The 21,781-nt window shown below is 35.3% G+C and overlaps 1 protein-coding gene across 1 annotated transcript in view; it reads left to right on the plus strand.

Moving 5' to 3' along the window:
• Dyb (Dystrobrevin) overlaps positions 1 to 21,337 on the plus strand; it is a 68,236-nt gene extending 46,899 nt beyond the window's left edge. The window contains exons 17-20 of the mRNA XM_089648529.1: positions 4,188 to 4,310; positions 9,616 to 9,666; positions 14,961 to 15,091; positions 19,563 to 21,337. Of these exons, the coding sequence (XP_089504655.1) occupies positions 4,188 to 4,310; positions 9,616 to 9,666; positions 14,961 to 15,091; positions 19,563 to 19,640 (383 nt within the window). The 3' untranslated portion in view covers positions 19,641 to 21,337. The remainder of the gene's footprint in view (positions 1 to 4,187; positions 4,311 to 9,615; positions 9,667 to 14,960; positions 15,092 to 19,562) is intronic.
• Positions 21,338 to 21,781: the final 444 nt, after the last annotated feature.

A 21,781-nucleotide genomic window follows, 5' to 3' on the forward strand; every position in this document is an offset into this window, starting at 1 on the left:
GGCTGAGGAACATGCTCTCAGGCCGGATACTTACGGTGACAAGGGGTGAGGTAAGCATCAAAGTGCTGGTGACACGAGGGTGTCCACAGGGAGGGGTCTTATCACCCTTGCTGTGGAGCCTGGTGGTGGACAACCTCATCCGGAAACTCAACAACAGGGGCCTATATACGCAAGGGTATGCGGATGACATTGCAACCATGTCATCCCAACACATTGGTGTTGGGATGCAGACACAACCCGAGGCCTTATACAGTCAACACTGGCAACAGTGGAAGAATGGTGTGAAGAAACAGGACTGTCAGTCAACCCAGACAAGACAGAACTAGTAATCTTTACGCGTAAAAGGAAACTAGGAGGATGGAGCAATCCAACCTTCTATGGAAAGGAATTAGAACCCTCTGACACGGTTAAGTACCTCGGAGTCATCATAGATGCCAAACTGAGCTGGAAAAACCAGGTGGAAACTGTAGGCAGAAAGGCCTGTGCTCTGATGTGGGCAACTAGGCGAATCTGCGGCAGAACGTGGGGTCTCAAACCTAAAATGATGCAATGGCTTTACACAGCCGTTGTAAAACCAAGGATCATGCACGCAGCCCTGGTCTGGTGGAGGAGAACAACACTGAAAACAGTGATGGTCACACTCAATCACATACAGGGACTTGCATGCAGAAGCATCACAGGAGCCATGAGAACCACTCCAATACTAGCCATGGGAGTGCTGCTGAACCTACCCCCACTAAACATAGAAATAGAGGGGGCGGCGATGGCGGCAGCCTACAGGTTACATTGCAATGGCCAATGGAGAGGAGAGTTGCCCAGAAACAGTCACACGGAGATAGGAATAAGACTGAGGGCAATTAGTCCGACGGCTGGGATGAAGCAGGACGGCAAGCAAGCCGAATACTTCTTCGGACAGCTGTTTAAAGTAACGTACCCCACAAGGGAGGAATGGGACTCGGTCCCAGGTCCAAACTCCAAACAGGAACTAATCTGGTTCACAGATGGGTCCAAGATGGAGGAAGGAACAGGGGCCGGGGTCTGTCTACAGGGATCTAAGAGGGAACTCAGTATACCTCTAGGAATGCACTGCACTGTGTTTCAAGCTGAGATGAAAGCCATCTTAGCCTGCGCACAGGAGAATATGAGTATCGGGTACAGAAATAAGAACATAAATATATGTTCAGATAGCCAGGCGGCCTTAATGGCACTGGAAAGTAACCGATGCGACTCCAGACTGGTGATGGAATGCAGGACTATCCTTATAGAACTGGCGACCATCAATAAAGTAACCCTGCTCTGGGTACCAGGACATAAGGGTATTGAGGGCAACGAGCGGGCTGACGAACTAGCAAGGAAAGGGGCAAAAGCACCACTTGCGGGATCCGAGCCGGCCGTAGGAGTAGCAGCTTGCCACACCAAACTACATATCAAGAGGTGGGTCAAATCCCAACACTGGAAGGAATGGAAGAAGGCACCCGGAATGAGGCAATCTAAAGTACTCATAAACGGACCGGACCCTAACCGAACCAGGCAACTACTCGATATGGACAGAAACTCACTGAGGGAACTGGTAGGACTATTAACGGGACACTGCCATCTCAGGAGACACATGCAACTGTTGGGAGTGGAAAACACCAACATCTGTAGGAAATGTGAAGAGGAGGAAGAGACTCCAATTCACCTATGGTGCCAATGTCCCGCTCTGCTGGGAATAAGGCTCAGATACCTGGGAAGACACAGTGTGGAACCAGAAGACATCGCCACATATCCAATGACAGCCCTGGTGAACTTCATTAAAGGGACCGGGTTACTGGCAAGGGAATGAGGTAAAATGGGAGATAGTACAATGGGCCTATGGCCTAAGTGCTCGCGGGGAACTTAAGTAAACCGCCTCCGACTTAAAAAAAAAAAAAAAAAAAAAAAATATAACTTATTACTAGTGGCTTATAACTAACTTTGATAGCTAGTGACTTATAACTAGTGGTTTATAACTAAGATTAATGCCTAGTGATTTACAAATAATACTTTTAACTAGTGCCTTAAAATGTCTGATATAAGACACAAGTGACGCCATGTTTAAAGTCTCGACAAGACAGCCAACGGTCGCGGGAGACTTCTAGCGACTAGCTTACAAAATGTGGGCATCGTGTATCTTTGTACGAAGCTCCTTGCAGATGAAAGACATCGCCAAGATACTGGAATCGTAGAGTATCGGATACTTGTGTGTCCCTGTGGAAGAGTGGCCTTAACTATTTCTCTGGGAATGCTTGATTAACACATATCATTTAAGACTTGGCCCGATTATTTCTGTTGGCATTAAGCTTAGTGCCCCATTAATCTCTTTATCTACATTCGTTGTTTAACGTCCTCCCACACGCTGGTAATCAAAAGTAATTAAATCTTAGTTCCAATTGAAGAGTTTCCTAGGAATCACAAGAAATTCATCGAATCTCAGATATATTATATCTTTATATTTTTTTTATTTCAACCATACACACCTAAATGTTTTTTTTTTAAATATTGTTATGTAAACTGTCTAGGAGTTCACTTGCGTTGTGGAGAACAGTTTTCATGAGGTGTATCGTGTGGATAAGGACACAGTCTCGTCAAACCAACAGTTATTAACACGTTGAACGCCATGTAGGTCACCCGTGACCTCATAACGAAAATCGTCATTTTTCTCCCATAGCGCCATGACGGTCACCGGTGACCGCAGTTAATTTTCTTGATTTTCATGGAAAGTTTTAGTAAAAAAAAAAGGAATACGTTTTGATGGTCACCGATGCCATCTGTATTTTTTTTTTTCAAATTTAAAATGGTAATGTTTCTTCATTTCCACAGTGGCGTTCAACGTGTTAATAAGAAAACTGAAGATTTTTTGAAAAAAAATCATTAGATAGTAGAGTTGGGCATAATCGATCATTTACTTGATCTTTTTGGTCATCGAAATACATATTTCGTTTCATTGTCATAGGCAAATCGATTTTGTGAAAAATCATTTGAAATTACATCAGTCAACAGCCAAATCTGAAAAATGTCAAAAATATCTCTAATTGCTTGACAAACGAGATATCATTCCCGTAATACCATTGTGTCACATACTATCTAAGAGGATTTAAAATGCATATTCGTTGCTAATTGTCAATTGTTGGTAATGTTAGCTATTAGGTGTTTATTTACAATGTTATCTATTACCCAACCGCAGAAGCTATGGGAACCCCTCCCCCCGCGAGTCAAAAAACGCTACCTCTGTCAGCAACTATTGCTCCAGCTGAATTCGAGCGATTAATTCGATTCTTTTGGTGTTTCGATTAAAATATTTCAATCATGTCCATCACTACTAGATAGCAATATAAGAAATCAATATCTTTAGTAAAGCTCAAGTGTTGACTTGACTATACCTGAATATTTTATATCTTTAGTAAAGCTCAAGTGTTGACTTGACTATACCTGAATATTTTATATCTTTAGTAAAGCTCAAGTGTTGACTTGACTATACCTGAGTATTTTATATCCTTAGTAAAGCTCAAGTGTTGACTTGACTATACCTGAGTATTTTATATCCTTAGTAAAGCTCAAGTGTTGACCTAACTATACCTGAGTATTTTTTATCTTTAGTAAAGCTCAAGTGTTGACCTGACTATACCTGAGTATTTTACATGTCTGGTTCTCGCACACACAATAATTGAAGATTGAGTACAGTGAAAAACTAACTAACTAAACACCACGCTGTTTCTCCCTAGGGGTAGGCAAAGTGGACGGTCTGCCAAACAACGCGGTCTTGGCTCGTATACATCGTCTCATGCATACTCTTCTATTATTCTGTCTCTTGACATCGCCCGAGTCAAGTATTTGATGACTTGATTGTGCCGTGTCGTCCTCGGGAGTCCTACACTCTTTTCTAAACATTTTTTTTGTTATATTTAAACAATCTTAGAATATGGTTGAATAATATAAAAACAATTTGACCGTTTTCAAAATGCTTTTTAAGAATTTGGTCTCTAACCCCCTATTAATCAATTTGTCCTTAACTCATTTTGTTAATGTTTAAGAATATATCAAAAGGCATTTCATAAATATATTAATATGGTTGGGAATAACATTGATTGATTGTGTGGTATATGTTATGCGGTATGTTTGCGGTGATGGCTAACGCTTGCTGTGGGTGATGGTGGGTGTGGTTACAGGCTCCTCGCAGAATGGTGCGCCTTCGCCGGCGCCCGGAAACCGATCGCTGCGCACCGACCTGCTCTTCGCTGCCGACTCCGTCACCAACGCCATGTCCACGCTGGTGCGGGAACTCAACTCTGGTGGGTGTGCATGACATGACCCCACATGACATCACCTGATCCCACACGTTCTAACACCTTAAGTGTTATGAATGCTGAGAATGTGACGGGTCCTGCCACATCTAACGTGATGTGATCTGACCCACCGTGACCCGGCATAACCTGTTGTATTACAATGTTATTGTGCTGTATATGTTGCCAGCGTAATGTAACCTGACCTTACTTAACCTTACACACTCTATTCTATTGAAAGTAACGTGACCTGCCAACTCTAACTAGCTGACTCGACGCAGTTAGTTCTGTTACAATGTTATTGTGCTGTATATGTTGCCAGCGTAATGTAACCTGACCTTACTTAACCTTACACACTCTATTCTATTGAAAGTAACGTGACCTGCCAACTCTAACTACCTGACTTGAGGCAGTTCGTTATGTTACAATGTTATTGTGCTGTATATGCTGCCAGCGTAATGTAACCTGACCTTACTTAACCTTACACACTCTATTCTATTGAAAGTAACGTGACCTGCCAACTCTAACTAGCTGACTCGACGCAGTTAGTTATGTTACAATGTTATTGTGCTGTATATGTTGCCAGCGTAATGTAACCTGACCTTACTTAACCTTACACACTCTATTCTATTGAAAGTAACGTGACCTGCCAACTCTAACTACCTGACTCGACGCAGTTAGTTCTGTTACAATGTTATTGTGCTGTATATGCTACCAGCGTAATGTAACCTGACCTTACTTAATCTTACACACTCTATTCTATTGAAAGTAACGTGACCTGCCAACTCTAACTACCTGACTTGAGGCAGTTCGTTATGTTACAATGTTATTGTGCTGTATATGCTGCCAGCGTAATGTAACCTGACCTTACTTAACCTTACACACTCTATTCTATTGAAAGTAACGTGACCTGCCAACTCTAACTAGCTGACTCGACAATGTTATTGTGTTGTAACCTGACTCGACACCACCTATTCTATTCTTGTACAACGTTATTGTGTTGTTTATGCTATCAACTTGACGTGACCTGATATATCTAATATCTGACCCGACCTGTTCTATTATATTACAATGTTGTTGTGTTGTTTATGCTGCCAACTTGACATGACCCATGAACTGCGAACTTGATGTAATCTGACCTGAATCAAACTACATATTCTTTTGTAATATTATTGTGTTTTCATGACCCTGGCATATCTGACACCTGACCCCACAAAAACCTATTCTATTACAAAGTTATTAGGGCATATACAGTTATACACTGCCAATGTTATGCAATTTGATCTCATATGACCTGAAACAAACTCTTCCATTCTAACACGATGTTATTGTGTATGAAGCTAACGCAACATTACCTGACTAATGTCGTTGTAATGCTTTTGCTGCCAACGTGACATGACCTGACCTGACCTGCTTTATTCCATTACAATGTCATTATGCCGTTGAAACTGCCCAAAGGACGGAATCGGAAACATAATTTGTGTTCATATTTATTTAATGTGTTTTTTTATGTACCTGTTACTATTTATGTAAAAAAAAACTTGTCAATGAACTGAGAACTAAATGAATTTAATAAACAGCTTTTCATTTTTCTTGAAAATAGAAAACTGTCAATCAATAACACTCTATATAATATAATAATTATTTTTAATTATTTTTTGCTCCATTTCAGAAACACAAAAACATACATTTTCTTTTTGAATATCTCTGCAATAGAATTTCTTTTAAAAGCACAATGAACATTATTTTTCTATGCACAATTTCGTATCAAAACTACTATGTACTTCTCATAGATGAACTTATTCTTACATAATAATATTATATTATCCAATGACATTACAAAACTTATAGATACGTCTTACAGATCTCAAAGTGGCAAGAAAAACATATGGTAATTGCCGTCCTTTCGATTTAGAACTAAACTGTTACTCGTCGCATGATGTTGTGTTCTATCTGTAAACAAATTGCGTAAATGGGTTCCAAAATGCCCTCGCGTGTGATGAGAAAGTGTTTTCATTACACGGCAAACACTCGTCCAAGTCAAGGATTAACATTTAATTCGTAAATACACACAATTACTTATTTATAATAATGGTACAGTTATTTCGATAAAGTTGTTGAATTCTGCCTCATGCTTAATATGCAAAAAATTAAAAATAGCACTTGGTTTCAACTTAATTACTAAAAGAAACAAAAATATATATTCTGCGGATATGGTAAAAGATGCATTTAAGTTTAATTTTCGGCATCCGATCGAGTTGAAACCCGTCATATAGACTCGTTGTCGATGATAATGCTTTCAACCATTCAACCATTTTTTTTTTAAACTTTTAAAAGACATTTAAAAAGTTCACAGCACTTTATGAGTATTCAATCTAAGTCAAAAGAAAATATTAAAATGGACTCCTAGCCGGCCCAAAATTGAAAATCGATTTTTTTCCTCAATCAAACTTAAATTTGAACAGAAAATATGCATAAATTATTAAAATATCCCAAACTAACAACCTAAAAACCTATTTTGTGCTTTTTTCTACATCTCCCCCGACTTAAATAGTTGTTTCCAGTAGTAATGAAGTTGGAATCAGTTGTGTTTTTTTTTTTTCATGCGTGAGATGTAATTTGACAAGTTTAGCATTATTTTTGATTATGTCCGGAAGATTTTCAGCGCCATTAGAGAAAGTGAGACAGCGAACTTGGCAACCAACCCATAATAAGTTGTCTCATATAGCATTCCGTATTTGTCGTAGTGTAAGCGAATAAGCGCGTTTTCATCTCAGTCACACCTGTGATGCAGAGTGTAGCATTGGATGCAACTTTTAAGTACATGGACGCTGCTCGGTCCTATATCTATTTCGTTGATACAAACATATTCTTTGAATGCCTATCTACGTTTAAATTAAGAATTTACTAGAAACATATCTGTTTCTTTTGCCACTTTCTGTGTTAATTTTATGAGAAAATAACGTGTCTAAACCTTTGTAATGTCATCGATATTATTTTTAAAAATAGAATATCCCATAGTTACATAGTTAGATATTTTTTGATTTTTCTAGAAAGTGATTTTTACATACATTGTCTGCAACCAAATTTTTTGTTGATAATTCTTTTTATTCGAAATTTTCACTCGGGATTTTGAGGCAGTTGAATATTTTTATTTGCATTTTTGTAATTCAGGATTCCTCAAAAATAATTAGATTATTGTAAATTAAAAGAATTTTGACAATCTGTTAGAATATGATATATTTATATATATATATATATATACAAGATTATATTGGTGTTTTATTTAATGTGGTCCTTACTATAATGAAAACATTTGAATTAGTTTGTAAAAGACTGTATATTAAATTAAAACTACTATAATCTGTAAATTGAACTTAAACTTCAATGTTTCAATTATTAATTATTTTCATATTTAATAATTTTTATAACTATGGAAAGCATATTATTTTATCCTTATAAAACTAACTATATCGCTGAAAATATAATCTCAAAAGTGTGATATTCATAAAATACTGAATTGAAAGGAACCTCATATCTTTAGTGTACTTAATACGTTTCGACTCCCAGGCACCAGAGAGACCAATGTAATTAAATCTTTGATTTAATTTGTCACAAACATGCGAAAATCACAGATAGTCTGAATTCTCGACAAATCAGTTACGATTTTGAATTTTCCAAACAAGCAGTTCCAATTTGATGAAACTTAAATTCACAAAACACACCAAAATTGGTATTTTTTTATTGTATTATTCAAGAAAAAATTTCAATATTTGATCACTTCACCAGAAGTAAGCATAATTTGTGCTTACTCCTGGTGAAAGACATCAGAAAGAAGTACAAATTGTACTTACTTCTGCTGAAAAGGGCACACATAACACACTTCTATCGGTTCATCTCTTCAGTGATTTTGAATATTGTATAACTAAAACTAGAGGTACAAAAAACTATCTAGGGATGTACGCGTTCTTTCTTGCTTTATGCACTGGGGATGGTTCATTCGCGGTATCGACTTTCACTTAGTACAAGAGGTCTACAGGTCAATTTCAGCATTTGAAAGCACCAATCAATGCTCGTGCCGTTCAACTGAAATTGTTGGGTCATACGCGGTATTGAATTTATATAGATGATATGATATGCTTTCCATAGTTCTGTGAGTGTATTATTGGTTGTTGTTCTTGAATGAGAATGCTCGGTGCGTGTCTTTAATTACCAACATGCAAATGAATCTTATATATTTCATCGCTCTTATCTGTTAATTGTTGCTTAATCAACTCATAAGATATCAATTTTTTAATGTAAAGATATTAACAGGTGTTTCGTATCAGACAAAACCTTCTTAAACACTGACAGCCAATGGCCACACAAGCAAATACTTCCCGGAGCCGGTTGGACTATGGCACCACTAATATCAATTGGGGTATGTTGTGAGGTTAAAGGTAGTGGGGAAGTATTTGACTATTCAGAACTAAACTAAACACAACCTAACCCATTTTTATTTTAAATAATGGCCTTTCACAGGGTAATATCTACCTCTCTGGAACATGGAAAAACTTTAATCATAGTGTGAAATAATCCTTTTCCTTGTGTCATCTTTGAGGATGCTACGAAAAGAAGGAAACACATAAGCCAACACATTGTCCCACAGCAGAGCTGTTGACAAAATGCTTATTTGACAAATGTGTACAGATGTAGGTCAATTGTACACCGGTGCCGAAGGGATCAATGGCGCTAGTTCCGGTGGAAAAAGGACATCATTCCACGTAACTCTAAAGATTGCAATACGTTTTGCAATTGCAGTCTATATATCGTCGACGGCAATCCATCAACCGCGTAAGTCATCCTCAACGCCATTTGACGGCGATAATAAACCTACATCAGTTGGATTAATATAGGATTCTTGTAAGGGAATAGTCTTACAATGAAAATAAAATCACCGCGCATTTTAACTGTCTTTCATTTTGCTAAAATCATCTCCAGCTTTTTGTCTCTCCTGAAAAGTGGCCAAATATGATTTACGCGGTAATGGATTGCCATCGACGATGTGTTAACATTTCATTTGGTTAAAACAGCTTGGAGCGCTGTCAGTTTGAGTATTTATATAAGAAGGTTTTGCCATGTACACGGTCTGTTTGTCTAGGAATATGTTGTAATAGATTGGCTTAAAGTTGATTGAGTAAGGTTCATCTACGCTGGTATAACTAGATATAACTAGGCTCCCTGACTGTTAGGTAGATGTGCCTGACTGAATGTTACTGGTCCAGTGATTGTATTTTTTGTTTTTTTAGTTCTGTTTTTGTTTTCATATTCGCAGAGGGTTCTGAGGATGAAGCGCCCGCCCTGAGTAACATCAGACGGCCTCTCGGTGAGTCCCCTAGCCCTCACGCCATTCTCACCTAACCACTGCCGCTTGTGTCCTCACCCCCTCATGTCACTCAACCTAACCTAACTAACATACATTACGTCCCGTCAGCCCTTGCGCCATTCTCACTCAACTAATGCCGCTTGTGTCCTCACCCTTCACGTCACTCTACCTAACCGAACTAACATACATTACGTCACAAAACCTCACTCAACCGCTGCATATCTCTCAACCTAACCTAACTAACATACATTATATCACTAGCCCTTTCGCCATTCTCACTCAACTACTGCCGCTTGTATCCTCACCTTTTCATTTCCCTCAACCTAACCTAACTAACATTACATCACATCACTAGCTTTTATGTCATTATCGCTCAACCCCAGCCGCTTGTGTCCTCACCCCTCATATCTCTTAACCTAACCTAACTAACATATATTACATCACTAGCCCTCACGTCATTCTCACTCAACCACGGCCTCTTATATCCTCACCTCTATTGTCACTCAACCTAACCTATCTAACATACATTACATGACTAGCCCTTACACCATTCTCACTCAACTACTACCGATTGTGTACTCACCTCCTCATGTCACTCAACCTAACCTAACAAACATGTGTTAGATCACATCACTAGCCCACGTCATTCTCACTCAACCACTGCCACCTGTGTCTTCACTTCTGTCCTCGTGTCACTCAACCTAACCTAACTAACAGCCCTCGCTCCATTCTCTCATTCAACTCCATGCTGCCACTCAATCTAACCTATCACCGTTCAACCTAACGTAACCTATACATTGCGTATAACCTAACCTCACTATACATAACCTAACATTACTAAAACCATATTATCAAATTTATTTTCACATTACAATCAGATTTATATCTTGTTTAATTTCACTAACTTTACATTAACATTACTAAATCCCTCAGCTTAATTCATTAAATATCCTTAGTCCTGTAAATATAGATTTGACATGTCACTTGAGTTTGTATTATTAACATCTTATAAAAAATTCATTGTAACCTCGTGTTATCTTATCATAACCTCACTGACAATGATAACTCATCATAATCTCACCGTTACCTATCTCTTGATAACTCATGACAAGTTCAAAGACATTTATATCATGACAACTAACTTAAACTCTTAACCTAACTGAAATTTATCTAGTGATAACTTATCATAAAAAGAGCACCGATACCTATCTCATGATGAGTCATGAGCTCACTGACATCTATATTATGATAACCCATCTCAACCGTTTGTGTGCTGGGCCTTTTTTCATAATATGTACCAAAATTTGCGTGTCAAAAAACAGAAAAAATTATTCCATCCTACGTATTTTTGCTAACGGATCTTAATTCACTGTTTTTGTAATCGAAATAAGTGTTTTTTTTTTTTTAAATAACGCACACAACACGCACTACCTCGCACGCTGAACTCTCAACGCGCACTACGAAGCGAAAATCGTCGAAATATCGACGATACATATTCAAACGGTTAATCTCACTGACATCCATGGTAACTCTACTGACATCTATCTCATGATAACTCTACTAACATCTATCTCATGATAACTCATCATAACTCCACTGACGTCTATCTCATGATAACTCATTATAAGCTCACTGATACTTATCATCCCATGGTAACTCACCTTAACCTCACTTTCATTGTAACTCGTCATTAATCTACAGGCATCTATCTCATGATAACTCATCATAACTCTACTAACATCTATCTCATGATAACTCTACTGACATCTGTCTCATGATAACTTATCATAAGCTCACTGATACTTATCCCATGATAACTCATCTTAACCTCACTCTCATGGTAACTTTTCATTAATCTACAGGCATCTATCTCATGATAACTCACCATAAGCTCACTGACATCTATCTCATGGTAACTCATCATAATTCTACTGATATCTATTTCATAATAACTCATATTAACCTCACTAACATTCATCTCATTATATTTATAATGATGTCACACAGAAAAAACAATGCTCCCTGTGAGCCTAACTCAAGAACTAGAGCGATTGGCGCATTCATAAGATAGATGCAGCATAAAATGCATGCAGTGTTAGTCGAAACGACTCCAATCAGTCTTCTAGGGTTAAACATCTTCATTAAAACTCAACAAAACATTCATGATTAAGGTTAAACACGACATTCGTTATAATCTACGTGTTCATAGATGGCGTTAATTTAATTATTTTATTAAAATACGCTTTTTGCAAGTTTCTCTTTACAATATTAGGATGATTTTTTTTATTTGCACCCATACACGCGCAATATGAATAAATAATTTTGTCCTTGTTCTACTCAATTCCTACGAGAAAGGCATACAAATACAATATTATATTTGTGTGCCCTCTCTTGAAAGAATTGATTTTTTATACGCACTGAACTATTTATCCTAATTCATATTACATATGTACGGGCACAAATAAAAAATCATCTTCATATTGTAAAACATAACTTGCAAAAAGAGTATTTAGTAAAATAATTAAAATAACGCCATCTTTGAACATGCAGATTGTAACGAACTTCGCGTTTGACCTTAATATGTACAAATTACACACAATTCCATTCCTGGCAAATGTAATCATCATAGCTTGGATTGCGCAAATTTCAAAAGGGGCATGGCGCGCTGTATTGCTATCAAATAAGATGCAACAATAATATTTGATACTGACGCTTTGTAACAAAGTTGTTTGAAGCTTCCGAAACTACTGTAATTTTTTTTATAATGTTCGATACCCTACCAGACAAGTAGTAAGTATGATTTTTATTTATTAATTAATTTATTTTAGTCTGTTTATGTAGAGTAGCTGCATGGACTAACTGTTGACTTATAATATAACAAGACATACACTTAAATATTATTATGTTATGTAAATTATTTGAAAAAGGATTCCTGCAAATAAACAGGGTCTATTTATTTTGTGGACTAAGTTTTACAACTCTTCAATATTTTGCAATTTATTTTGTGTTAAACTAAAAAATAAATTGGACGGCATGATTCACATTAAACGGATGAAAAAATTCAACAATGAGTTAATAATTATACAGGGTTTTCCAATAAGAGGTGTTATTTTGAATAGCCCGCTATTTCGGTAGATGTTACTTTTGAAGCTGTCATTTTTTAACATTTGACAAGTATAAACTACGCCATTAATAAAAATGGAACGATACACGCTTCAACAACGCATTGAAATTATTAAAATTCACTTGAGTGAATCAAATGCAAATCATCTTGAGTGATGAGGCCCATTTCCACCTCGGTGGCTTTGTCAACAAGCAAAATTGTCCCATCTGGGGCTCGGAAAACCCAAGAGTTATTGTTGAAAAGCCTTTCTATCCTCAATGTGTGACTGTTTGGTGCGGTTTATGGTCCGGCGGAGTCATTGGACCTAACTTTTTCGAAAATGAGGCTGGAGCAACAGTTACGGTGAATGGATTACGCTATCGAGAGATTAATGATTTTTTATGGCCGAAATTGGATGGTATTGATCTGGACAACGTTTACTTTCAACAAGACGGTGCTACGTGCCACACAAGCAACGAAACCATTGATCTTTTACGATTGAATATCAAAATAACACATCTGATCACATATTGGAAAACCCTGTATTTTGTAAAATGGGTGGTATAAGACCAGTTACTAGGTAGTAGCTGAGTGGACAAACACGTCAGTTTCCCGCCAGTGGCGGCTCGAAGCTTTTGAGTGTGCTTGAGTGCTAGTATTGAAAAATAAAACATCTTTGATGTCGATAAGATCAATTTTTTTTTTAGTTTGGTGACCGGCGCAGCGCAAAAAAAATATTCATACAAAATGTTAAAATTTTGGAAAAAAATAATTTTTAGCTGCAACTATCAATAATGACGTTTTTTTTAATCTCGGCACAATGTCACATTTCAAAGTCACGAGACGCAACTGGTTCGCACCCCAGGACTTGTGGGTTGAATTTCTCTACTAGCTTAGTTCTTCATCATGGCACAGGCAACTTTGTCCCACTGTAACGAAGGTACATATTCAAATATTGTCGAGATATTTGTTACCCGGTAATGTTTGTCCTTCTTTTTGGAAATTTCTACTTTTGAGATAACTTTCCTCTCTTTTAATTTGAGTTTTCAACGCATAATTTTTCCGAATGACTCTTATATCGATAGTTGCTGTTCTGAAACAGATTGTTAAACTGAAAATTCTGAGGTTTATTCAAGGTTAACAATAAATTGAATCAAATTATTTATCAAATCCCGGCGTCCAGAAGTAAATGTTATTTAATTAATTTGTGTGAATTTGAGAGTGAAAGATACTCTCAGTATTGTCTTGGTGAGAGACAACAATTTAGAATTGAAAATTTAAGCCCCCACATTCCCAATTTATACCGATTTATAACAAGTTTCTCTTTAACTCTCATGTTTTAACATAATATCTATACATTTGTTATGCCGAAGCGTTAATTATTTGAAATTCCCTCGATAGAAAAAAATCGCAAAAAAAGCTCCGAAAATTATTAAAACACGTTTTGTTCTGTTATTTAATATGTTATAGGTATGAAAAAATACACAGTGAATACATCTTTAAATGCAACTAAAGCGTATCTCGAAAGATTTTTGCTCTATTTCAAACGGTTCGTGTTTTATTAAATATTTTCACCATTTTCGCGTAGTTGTTATCGTTTTTTAATATTAGCGCGTTTCCTCTAACATTCGTATTTACATATCTCCCTTTCAAACCATCTTTGAACAATTACTACAGGGCCTTAAGTTTGCTTTAAGTTCTGATGAAGTGAAGCTATCGCTGTGATGAATGACAATGTTCAAGTTGTTGTATCTTCGGGTTTGTCTCACAAACTTAATTTAATTTAATTTTTTTTTTTTTTAAAGAAAGACAAACATTCCCGGGTTACGAATAACCCAACAATGTTTGAAAATCTCCTACTACCACCACAGAAAGCCGAAAATGTTGCTTGTGTTGTGATGGAGGACTTAGCCAGCCGAGGAATCGAACACGCGACGCTCGGGTGAGACCCAAGCGTCGAAACTCTTTAAATAAAAAACCTCCCGTGTTTACAAAGTACTTTGAACTTTATTTCTGATAGATAACAATTAGCTCGGATTATTCTGGGCCTCGACCTTGAGGTTGCAATCGTGTTTATTTAAGTATCAATCCCTGCATTGTCGACAGCTATGCGCCATCTATGGGTAACCTCTAAAACTAATATCTAGGATATCACAATAAGTTTGTTGTTTATACTATTGTCTTCACTTAGATTTCGAAGAAGACGGAGATGACGAAGAAGGTAACAACGGAGGAGAGGAGGGCTGGCCCAACGAGCTCACTCGCCGCCTGCAGAGGGAGAGGTTCTTGGCTGAGGTGCGCTCCAGGGATCCCGACCCTCAGGTCAGACTCGCAGTACACATACTATAGAACCCGGCAGATTGTCTGAGGGCCATTGGAGTCGGCCACAAACAAATAAAATTTTATACAGGGTGTTAAGGGACGTACTTTACTTATTGATTAATTTGCTGACATTATTAGGAGTAAAAAATTCCTGTCTTGTAATTCCAAGAAATACAGATTGGAAGTGGCATTAAAATATCTAAATGTTCAGTGATTGTCCACTAGCTCATAGTGATAGCCCGCAATAATGACAGTTATTGCCCACTTTATTGGTTCGATAAAAATCGTTAGTGAAACAACCTGAAGATGAAACACACTTATTTTATTTTATTATCAATTATAATAAGTTAAACATTGAAATAATATAAGAAATAACTGCAAAATTGTAAAAACTTTTTTCAACAACTTTGCTGTTTCTGCCGATATCGAAGTTTGTCAATTCACATTGAACTAATAGAGACATCTGTTAAGGGTGAACGTTACTACATTATAATGTACGCGTTCATAGATGACGTTAATTTAATTTTTAATGAAAATACGCTTTTTGCAAGTCATGCTTTAAAATATTAAGACTTATTATTTGTTTGCGCTCGTACATATGCAATATGAATAAATAATTATTTGCTTGTGCTCGTACAAATGCAATATGAATAAATAATTATTTGTGTATGCTCGTACATATGCTATATGAATAAATAATTATTTGTTTATGCTCGTACATATGCTATATGAATAAATAATTATTTGTTTGTGCTCGTACAAATGCAATATGAATAAATAATTATTTGTGTATGCTCGTACATATGCTATATGAATAAATAATTATTTGTTTGTGCTCGTACGTATGCAATATGAATAAATAATTATTTGTTTATGCTCGTACATATGCTATATGAATAAATAATTATTTGTTTGTGCTCGTACATATGCAATAAGAATAAATAATTATTTGTTTGTGCTCGTACATACGTATTGACCGGTCGGTGGCCAAGTTGACATCGCGTTTGTGTCCCACCCAGGTGTAGTGTGTTCAATTCCTCGGCTATCTAAGTCCTCCATCACAACACAAGCAACATTTTCAGCTTACTGTGGTGGTAGTAGGAGATTTTCAAATATTCTCTGGTTATTCGTTACCTAGGAATGTTTGACTTTCTTTAAAAAAAAAATATATATAGTTTTGTCCGTATAGAAATTCTTTCAATAAAGGCATACAAATACAATATTGGATTGAATCGTTGAGTTTTAATACAGACAAAACTATTTATTCATATAAATGTTGAGTATGTATGGGCGCAAACAAATAATTAATTTTAATATTTTGAAGCAAAACTTGTAAAAAATATATTAATGAAATAATTAAATTACCGCGTAGATTATGACGTACATTACGTTTACCCTTAAGATTTCGATGAAATTTATATAAATAAAAATGTAAATATTCATTTGTTCAAAATCGTAAAATACTCCATTCTTCACCGATTGCTTTGTAATTTTAACCTCTCAGACAAAGACTTTTATTTACTTTGTGTTCCTTTGCGAACTGTCAAAACGTGAAAATTTTTGTGTTATTCACGAGTTTTGTTAAAAGCTTCATAACTCACGTTTTGGGAAACGTAGCCTCATTCTAAAAAATGTTTTGGAAAGATTATGAAATTCACTATCGTATTGTTTTGTTATACGTAAATATTTGCGTTTCTAAATATACATTTTCTGAAAACGTCAAAAATATGTAAAAATCGCTGACCATTATTTCAAAGCTGTGAAAAATGTACTTTTTTCTGAGTATCATAAAGAAAAAACACTTTATATATTGAAGAAATATAATTAAAAACTATTAAGTCACCTCAAAATATTAACCGTCCAAACTAAAATATTTTTAATAAATTATTTAGAAACGCAATAAATTATGAACGAACAAGATGACAGATCCAATCGGCTTAGATAATGCAACTCTACGTTCCATAGATATTCTTGAATACAGACGCGTAGCGTTATTCATTATCGATACTCTGTTTTTTTAAATCATGGCAATCCGTATACTAGTGATGGAAATAAATCGATTTTTGTAAAATCTCGCGCGTTTACGTGAAAAGACGTTCTAATGTCTTGACCGCTATTATCATATTTACGTCTTTTGACGTTCTAATGTTCTGAGTGGTTAACACAACATTGCATTCGAATATGCGTGTGTTTTTATATACCTATATTATATAGATGTCACCTGTGACAGGTAAAAAAAAGCGTTTCTTGAAAAACAGCGCCATCTGTTGGACTTAAGCAAAACGCACTATTTTTTCTCTATCTACACAGACAGACTGAGCCATAACAACGCGTAGACGTAGGGTATAGCTAGTATTTACATAAGTTAGTGAGAAAGGGACAGTCACTGTCTAGTTTACCCTACATAGTTAGCAATATTTTCTTTCAACAAATGCAATACATATTTTAACCTTTCCCAAATACATAATACAATATGATTTACCGTTTTTTTATTTGTTTATTTTAATAATTCCAGGCATGTTTTTATAATTTTACTTTTATAATTTCCCCCCGCCCTCTCTCTCTCTCTTCAGGTGTCCGCCACCCCTAACCGGTAGGAGACCATCTTCGCTTCGACAGTTTATTTTGTTATCGAGGTTTGTTTTATATTATCGTTTTTTTTTTATTGTTTTGTTCATTTATGTTTACACCTGCACACACCTTCCTAGGAATAGTTTTACGTGTTTATTTTCACCAGAAGTCACAAATACAAATAAATCAATGTGTAAATAATGTAATTAGATTTGCTTCTGTTGAAGTCTTCTCCACAATAGGTATAGATGTTCACTATAATGACACATGCACAAAAAACAAACAGCTTTGGACTTTTGTTATAAGAAAAATAAAAACCAACAGTGATTGTTATAAACCAAATTGATCATGACTAGAGATCTGAAAAATTCACATTTTTACGCGAATTTTAACATTTTCACAAAAATAACGCAAAATGCGAATTTTCGTATTTTTCACGCGATATTCTGATATCTATATAAATAAAAATGTAAATGTTCATTTGTTCAAAATCTTAAATCTCCGAATGTTATTTACCGATTGCTTTGAAATTTTGACACAACGTTACATGTGTTTTTATATCCCTGTCATATAGATGTCATCTGTGACAGATAAAAAAAAAAACAGCGCCATCTTTTGGACGTAAAAGCAACAAGCGCTATTGTTTCTCTATCTGCACACACAGTCTGAGCCACAGCAACACGTTACGAGGTACAGGTAGTTTTTTAATTGGATTATTATACCTTCTAAGGCCCAGTTGTTTAGCAGAAATTCAAATGTAACATTTTCGTCAAATGGCCGTTTAGCGCCATTTTGTTTTTTTTTTAACATTTGATAAATCCCTGTTAAACACCAATTCTAGGTGATCAAATTGTAATGAGCTGACAAGCTTAACAACATCATGGTTATCCTCCTCTGCTGATCACAATTTGTTCAAATTTGAAACGGACTTCAAAAGCAGAATCAGCATTTAATGGCAAGCTTTCAACTGCCAAAACTGTAAATAGACGTATTTTGACTTTGTCTATGGGTTCGACAAGCTTGAAACGAACGCAGCTAAATTCACGTCAAAAAAGCCACGTACTACTGTCATTCATTTTTCCATTTTGAAATAAATAAAAAGAAAAGGAATAAAAAACAATGTACCGCCACATTGCTGTAATGCTTTGTTTGTTGCTTCAAAATACCAAAAATTTAAATATCATATCTTTGTCGCCAAATATCATCACCTTTGCTGTTCAATAATACAGTTTTTCCCAAAAATACTGCAAATTTAGATTAAAAAAAAATCGCAAATTTCAACGAATTTTTCAGATGTCTAATCATGACTTATCGTGTGATTTAAGTTATGTAACATAATAAAAACCACACGGTATCTTATTATCAATGATACAGTTTTATTTAAAATGTCTAATTACTGTCAATATGAAGTTTATATTATTTATACATATGTATTATGTTATGTGTTTAGAATAACAATAAAAAAGATATATATTTTGTAGTGGTTTGCTGTCTTATATTATGACTAAAAAACTTAATAACTTCACCAGTCTGAGGATAAAATAAACAAAAAACAGTTTTTTCATCATAATACTATAATGGATTCCACCACAAATTAATAATGTAAAAAATATAGAAATTTTTCTGGCTAACCATTTAAAATTCATAAGGTAGGTACTAGGGGCCAGTTTTTGCACCGACCGTCACATTTCACATTGTCACTAGTCACCATTATCTGCTGATTATCGGCATATCAAAAAATGACAGTTCAAATGTCAAATTTTTAAAATGTCGCTGATTGTTGATTTTCAACAACGTCAAACGTGACGGTCGGTTAAACAACTGATGCTCAGAAGGTTAATGATCTACATGAATTTAATATGTGTTATGGAAATTATATATTAATGTTTATTTAATTTAGGGAGGGGCGGAACTGGCAGCTCTGGCGGCACAAGCGGCCGAGTGGGAGGAGGCGGTGCAGCGATGGGCGGCACGCTAACCAGCTCCCGATACACCCCTGTCTACCCTGTCACACCCCACCTCACTCCTTGTTAAATACACCCCACCCCCGGTAGATATATTTATCTGTCTGACTGAGTTATTACATAAACCACACCACAGCCAGCCCTGCTCCAATAAAGAACACAACACGATGAGTACAAGTCACGTACACCTATTACGATCTGAACTTGATATTACCATATTATTATGAACATATAGTACTATTTGAAACTCCTACTTTTAGCATATACTCAATGATTTGAATCTTTGCGCATTTTATTTTGTACGGCGCCTTCGGTGACACAATATTAGTTGAAGTTGTTAAATTTTGATACAATAATAGTTGAAGAAACTAAAGTTTAGCTCCATGTTAGTTGAAGTTACTAAATTGTGACACAATGTTAGTTGAAATCACAAAAAAGTGACGCAATATTAGTCGAAGATACTAAAATATGACACAATAATAGTCAGAGTAACTAAATTGTACCACTACGTTAGTTGAAGTCATTAAATTGTGATGCAATATTAATTGAAGTAACTAAATTGTGACACAATATTAGTTGAAATAACTAAATTGTGGAGCAATATTAGTTGAAGTCATTAAATTATGATGCAATATTAATTGAAGTAACTAAATTGTGACACAATATTAGTTGAAGTAACTAAATTGTGGAGCAATATTAGTTTAAGTCATTAAATTATGATGCAATATTAATTGAAGTAACTGAATTGTGACACAATATTAGTTGAAGTAACTAAATTGTGGAGCAATATTTGTTGAAGTCATTAAATTATGATGCAATATTAATTGAAGTAACTAAATTGTGACACAATATTATTTGAAGTAACTAAATTGTGGAGCAATATTAGTTGAAGTCACTAAATTGTGACGCTATATTGGTTGTATAATAATAATAATGACGCGATAAAGTAACTAAATTGTATCACTATGTTAGAAGTTCCTAAATATTGTGTTACAATATTAGTTGAAGTCTCTAAATTGTGAAAAACTATTAGTTGAAATCATTAAATCGAGTCACATTTTTAGTTGAAGTCACTATGTACATTGTTGCAAATTTGATAAACCTGGTTAACTAGTTCGCTGCCATCAGTTCCGATCGGGATCGTTTAGATTTAGTTCCATCACGTCCTCAAAATTTTGTGGCAGCGAAACTGTTAAACATCACTAAATTGTGGCACCAGGGCGTCATAAGAAAATATATATGTATAAAATATAATTTTATTTCATAGTTTTACTCGAGACAGACTATATTCAACAAGGCTTCCATTGCAAAACCAATAATCATTCAAGCATTTATAAATAACATAAAATAGATCCATATTTTTACAAATACCTACGTTCTTACAGTATTACATACCACACACTGGACAGGTAAACCTGTAGAAGTGTACTTGAAACCTGAACAATTTCATTTTGAAATTCTTGAACAGAAAATCAATTTCATTATCCTCTCTGGTGCCTAGAAGTCGACAGATATTATGTAAATTGGTTAGATCACACTTCTATGGATTTTCTGGTCAGTGTTATAACAGGTATATTTCCGTAATTTTTAATTTTAATATAGTACTTAAATTAATAATCTAGTAAAATTAATGGGCACTTTAAGAGGAACAGCTGTACTGTCTTTTTCATACAAACCTTCATTTTGAATTTGAGGCTAAAATATTCAACCAAACTGAATGCATTTTTTTAAACCCTTTTTTTAAATTTTATGTACACAAATATAATTTTTTTAAATAACTGTCATTATTTCTCAATAAATTCTTCTAAAACCATGAAAAATCGAATACTTTAACCCCTTAGGCCTCTGGCATATTTCGACAGAATTTCAGCTTTGCAACAAAATTCAAATAAATGGAATATTTCTGAACGTAACTGAAAACTAAAAACTGATTTCGAAAGGTAAAGAAATATGCTTTTAAATTTCATAATTATAAATGAACATACGATTTTCGAAATATCAAAATTTTGAATGCGAACATATATTTTTTTAAATGTCTCACTTTTCGTTTTTTGTAACTAAAATTACTGTCAACTAAAAAATATATTTAAAAAAAACACACATTTTATTAAACAATTGTATTAAAAACATTATTGTCACCTCACATTATCGTTTC

The sequence above is a fragment of the Hesperophylax consimilis genome, chromosome 28 (assembly GCF_061612785.1).
Source record: "Hesperophylax consimilis isolate HC1 chromosome 28, BYU_Hcon_1.0, whole genome shotgun sequence".
NCBI classification, from domain to species: domain Eukaryota; kingdom Metazoa; phylum Arthropoda; class Insecta; order Trichoptera; family Limnephilidae; genus Hesperophylax; species Hesperophylax consimilis.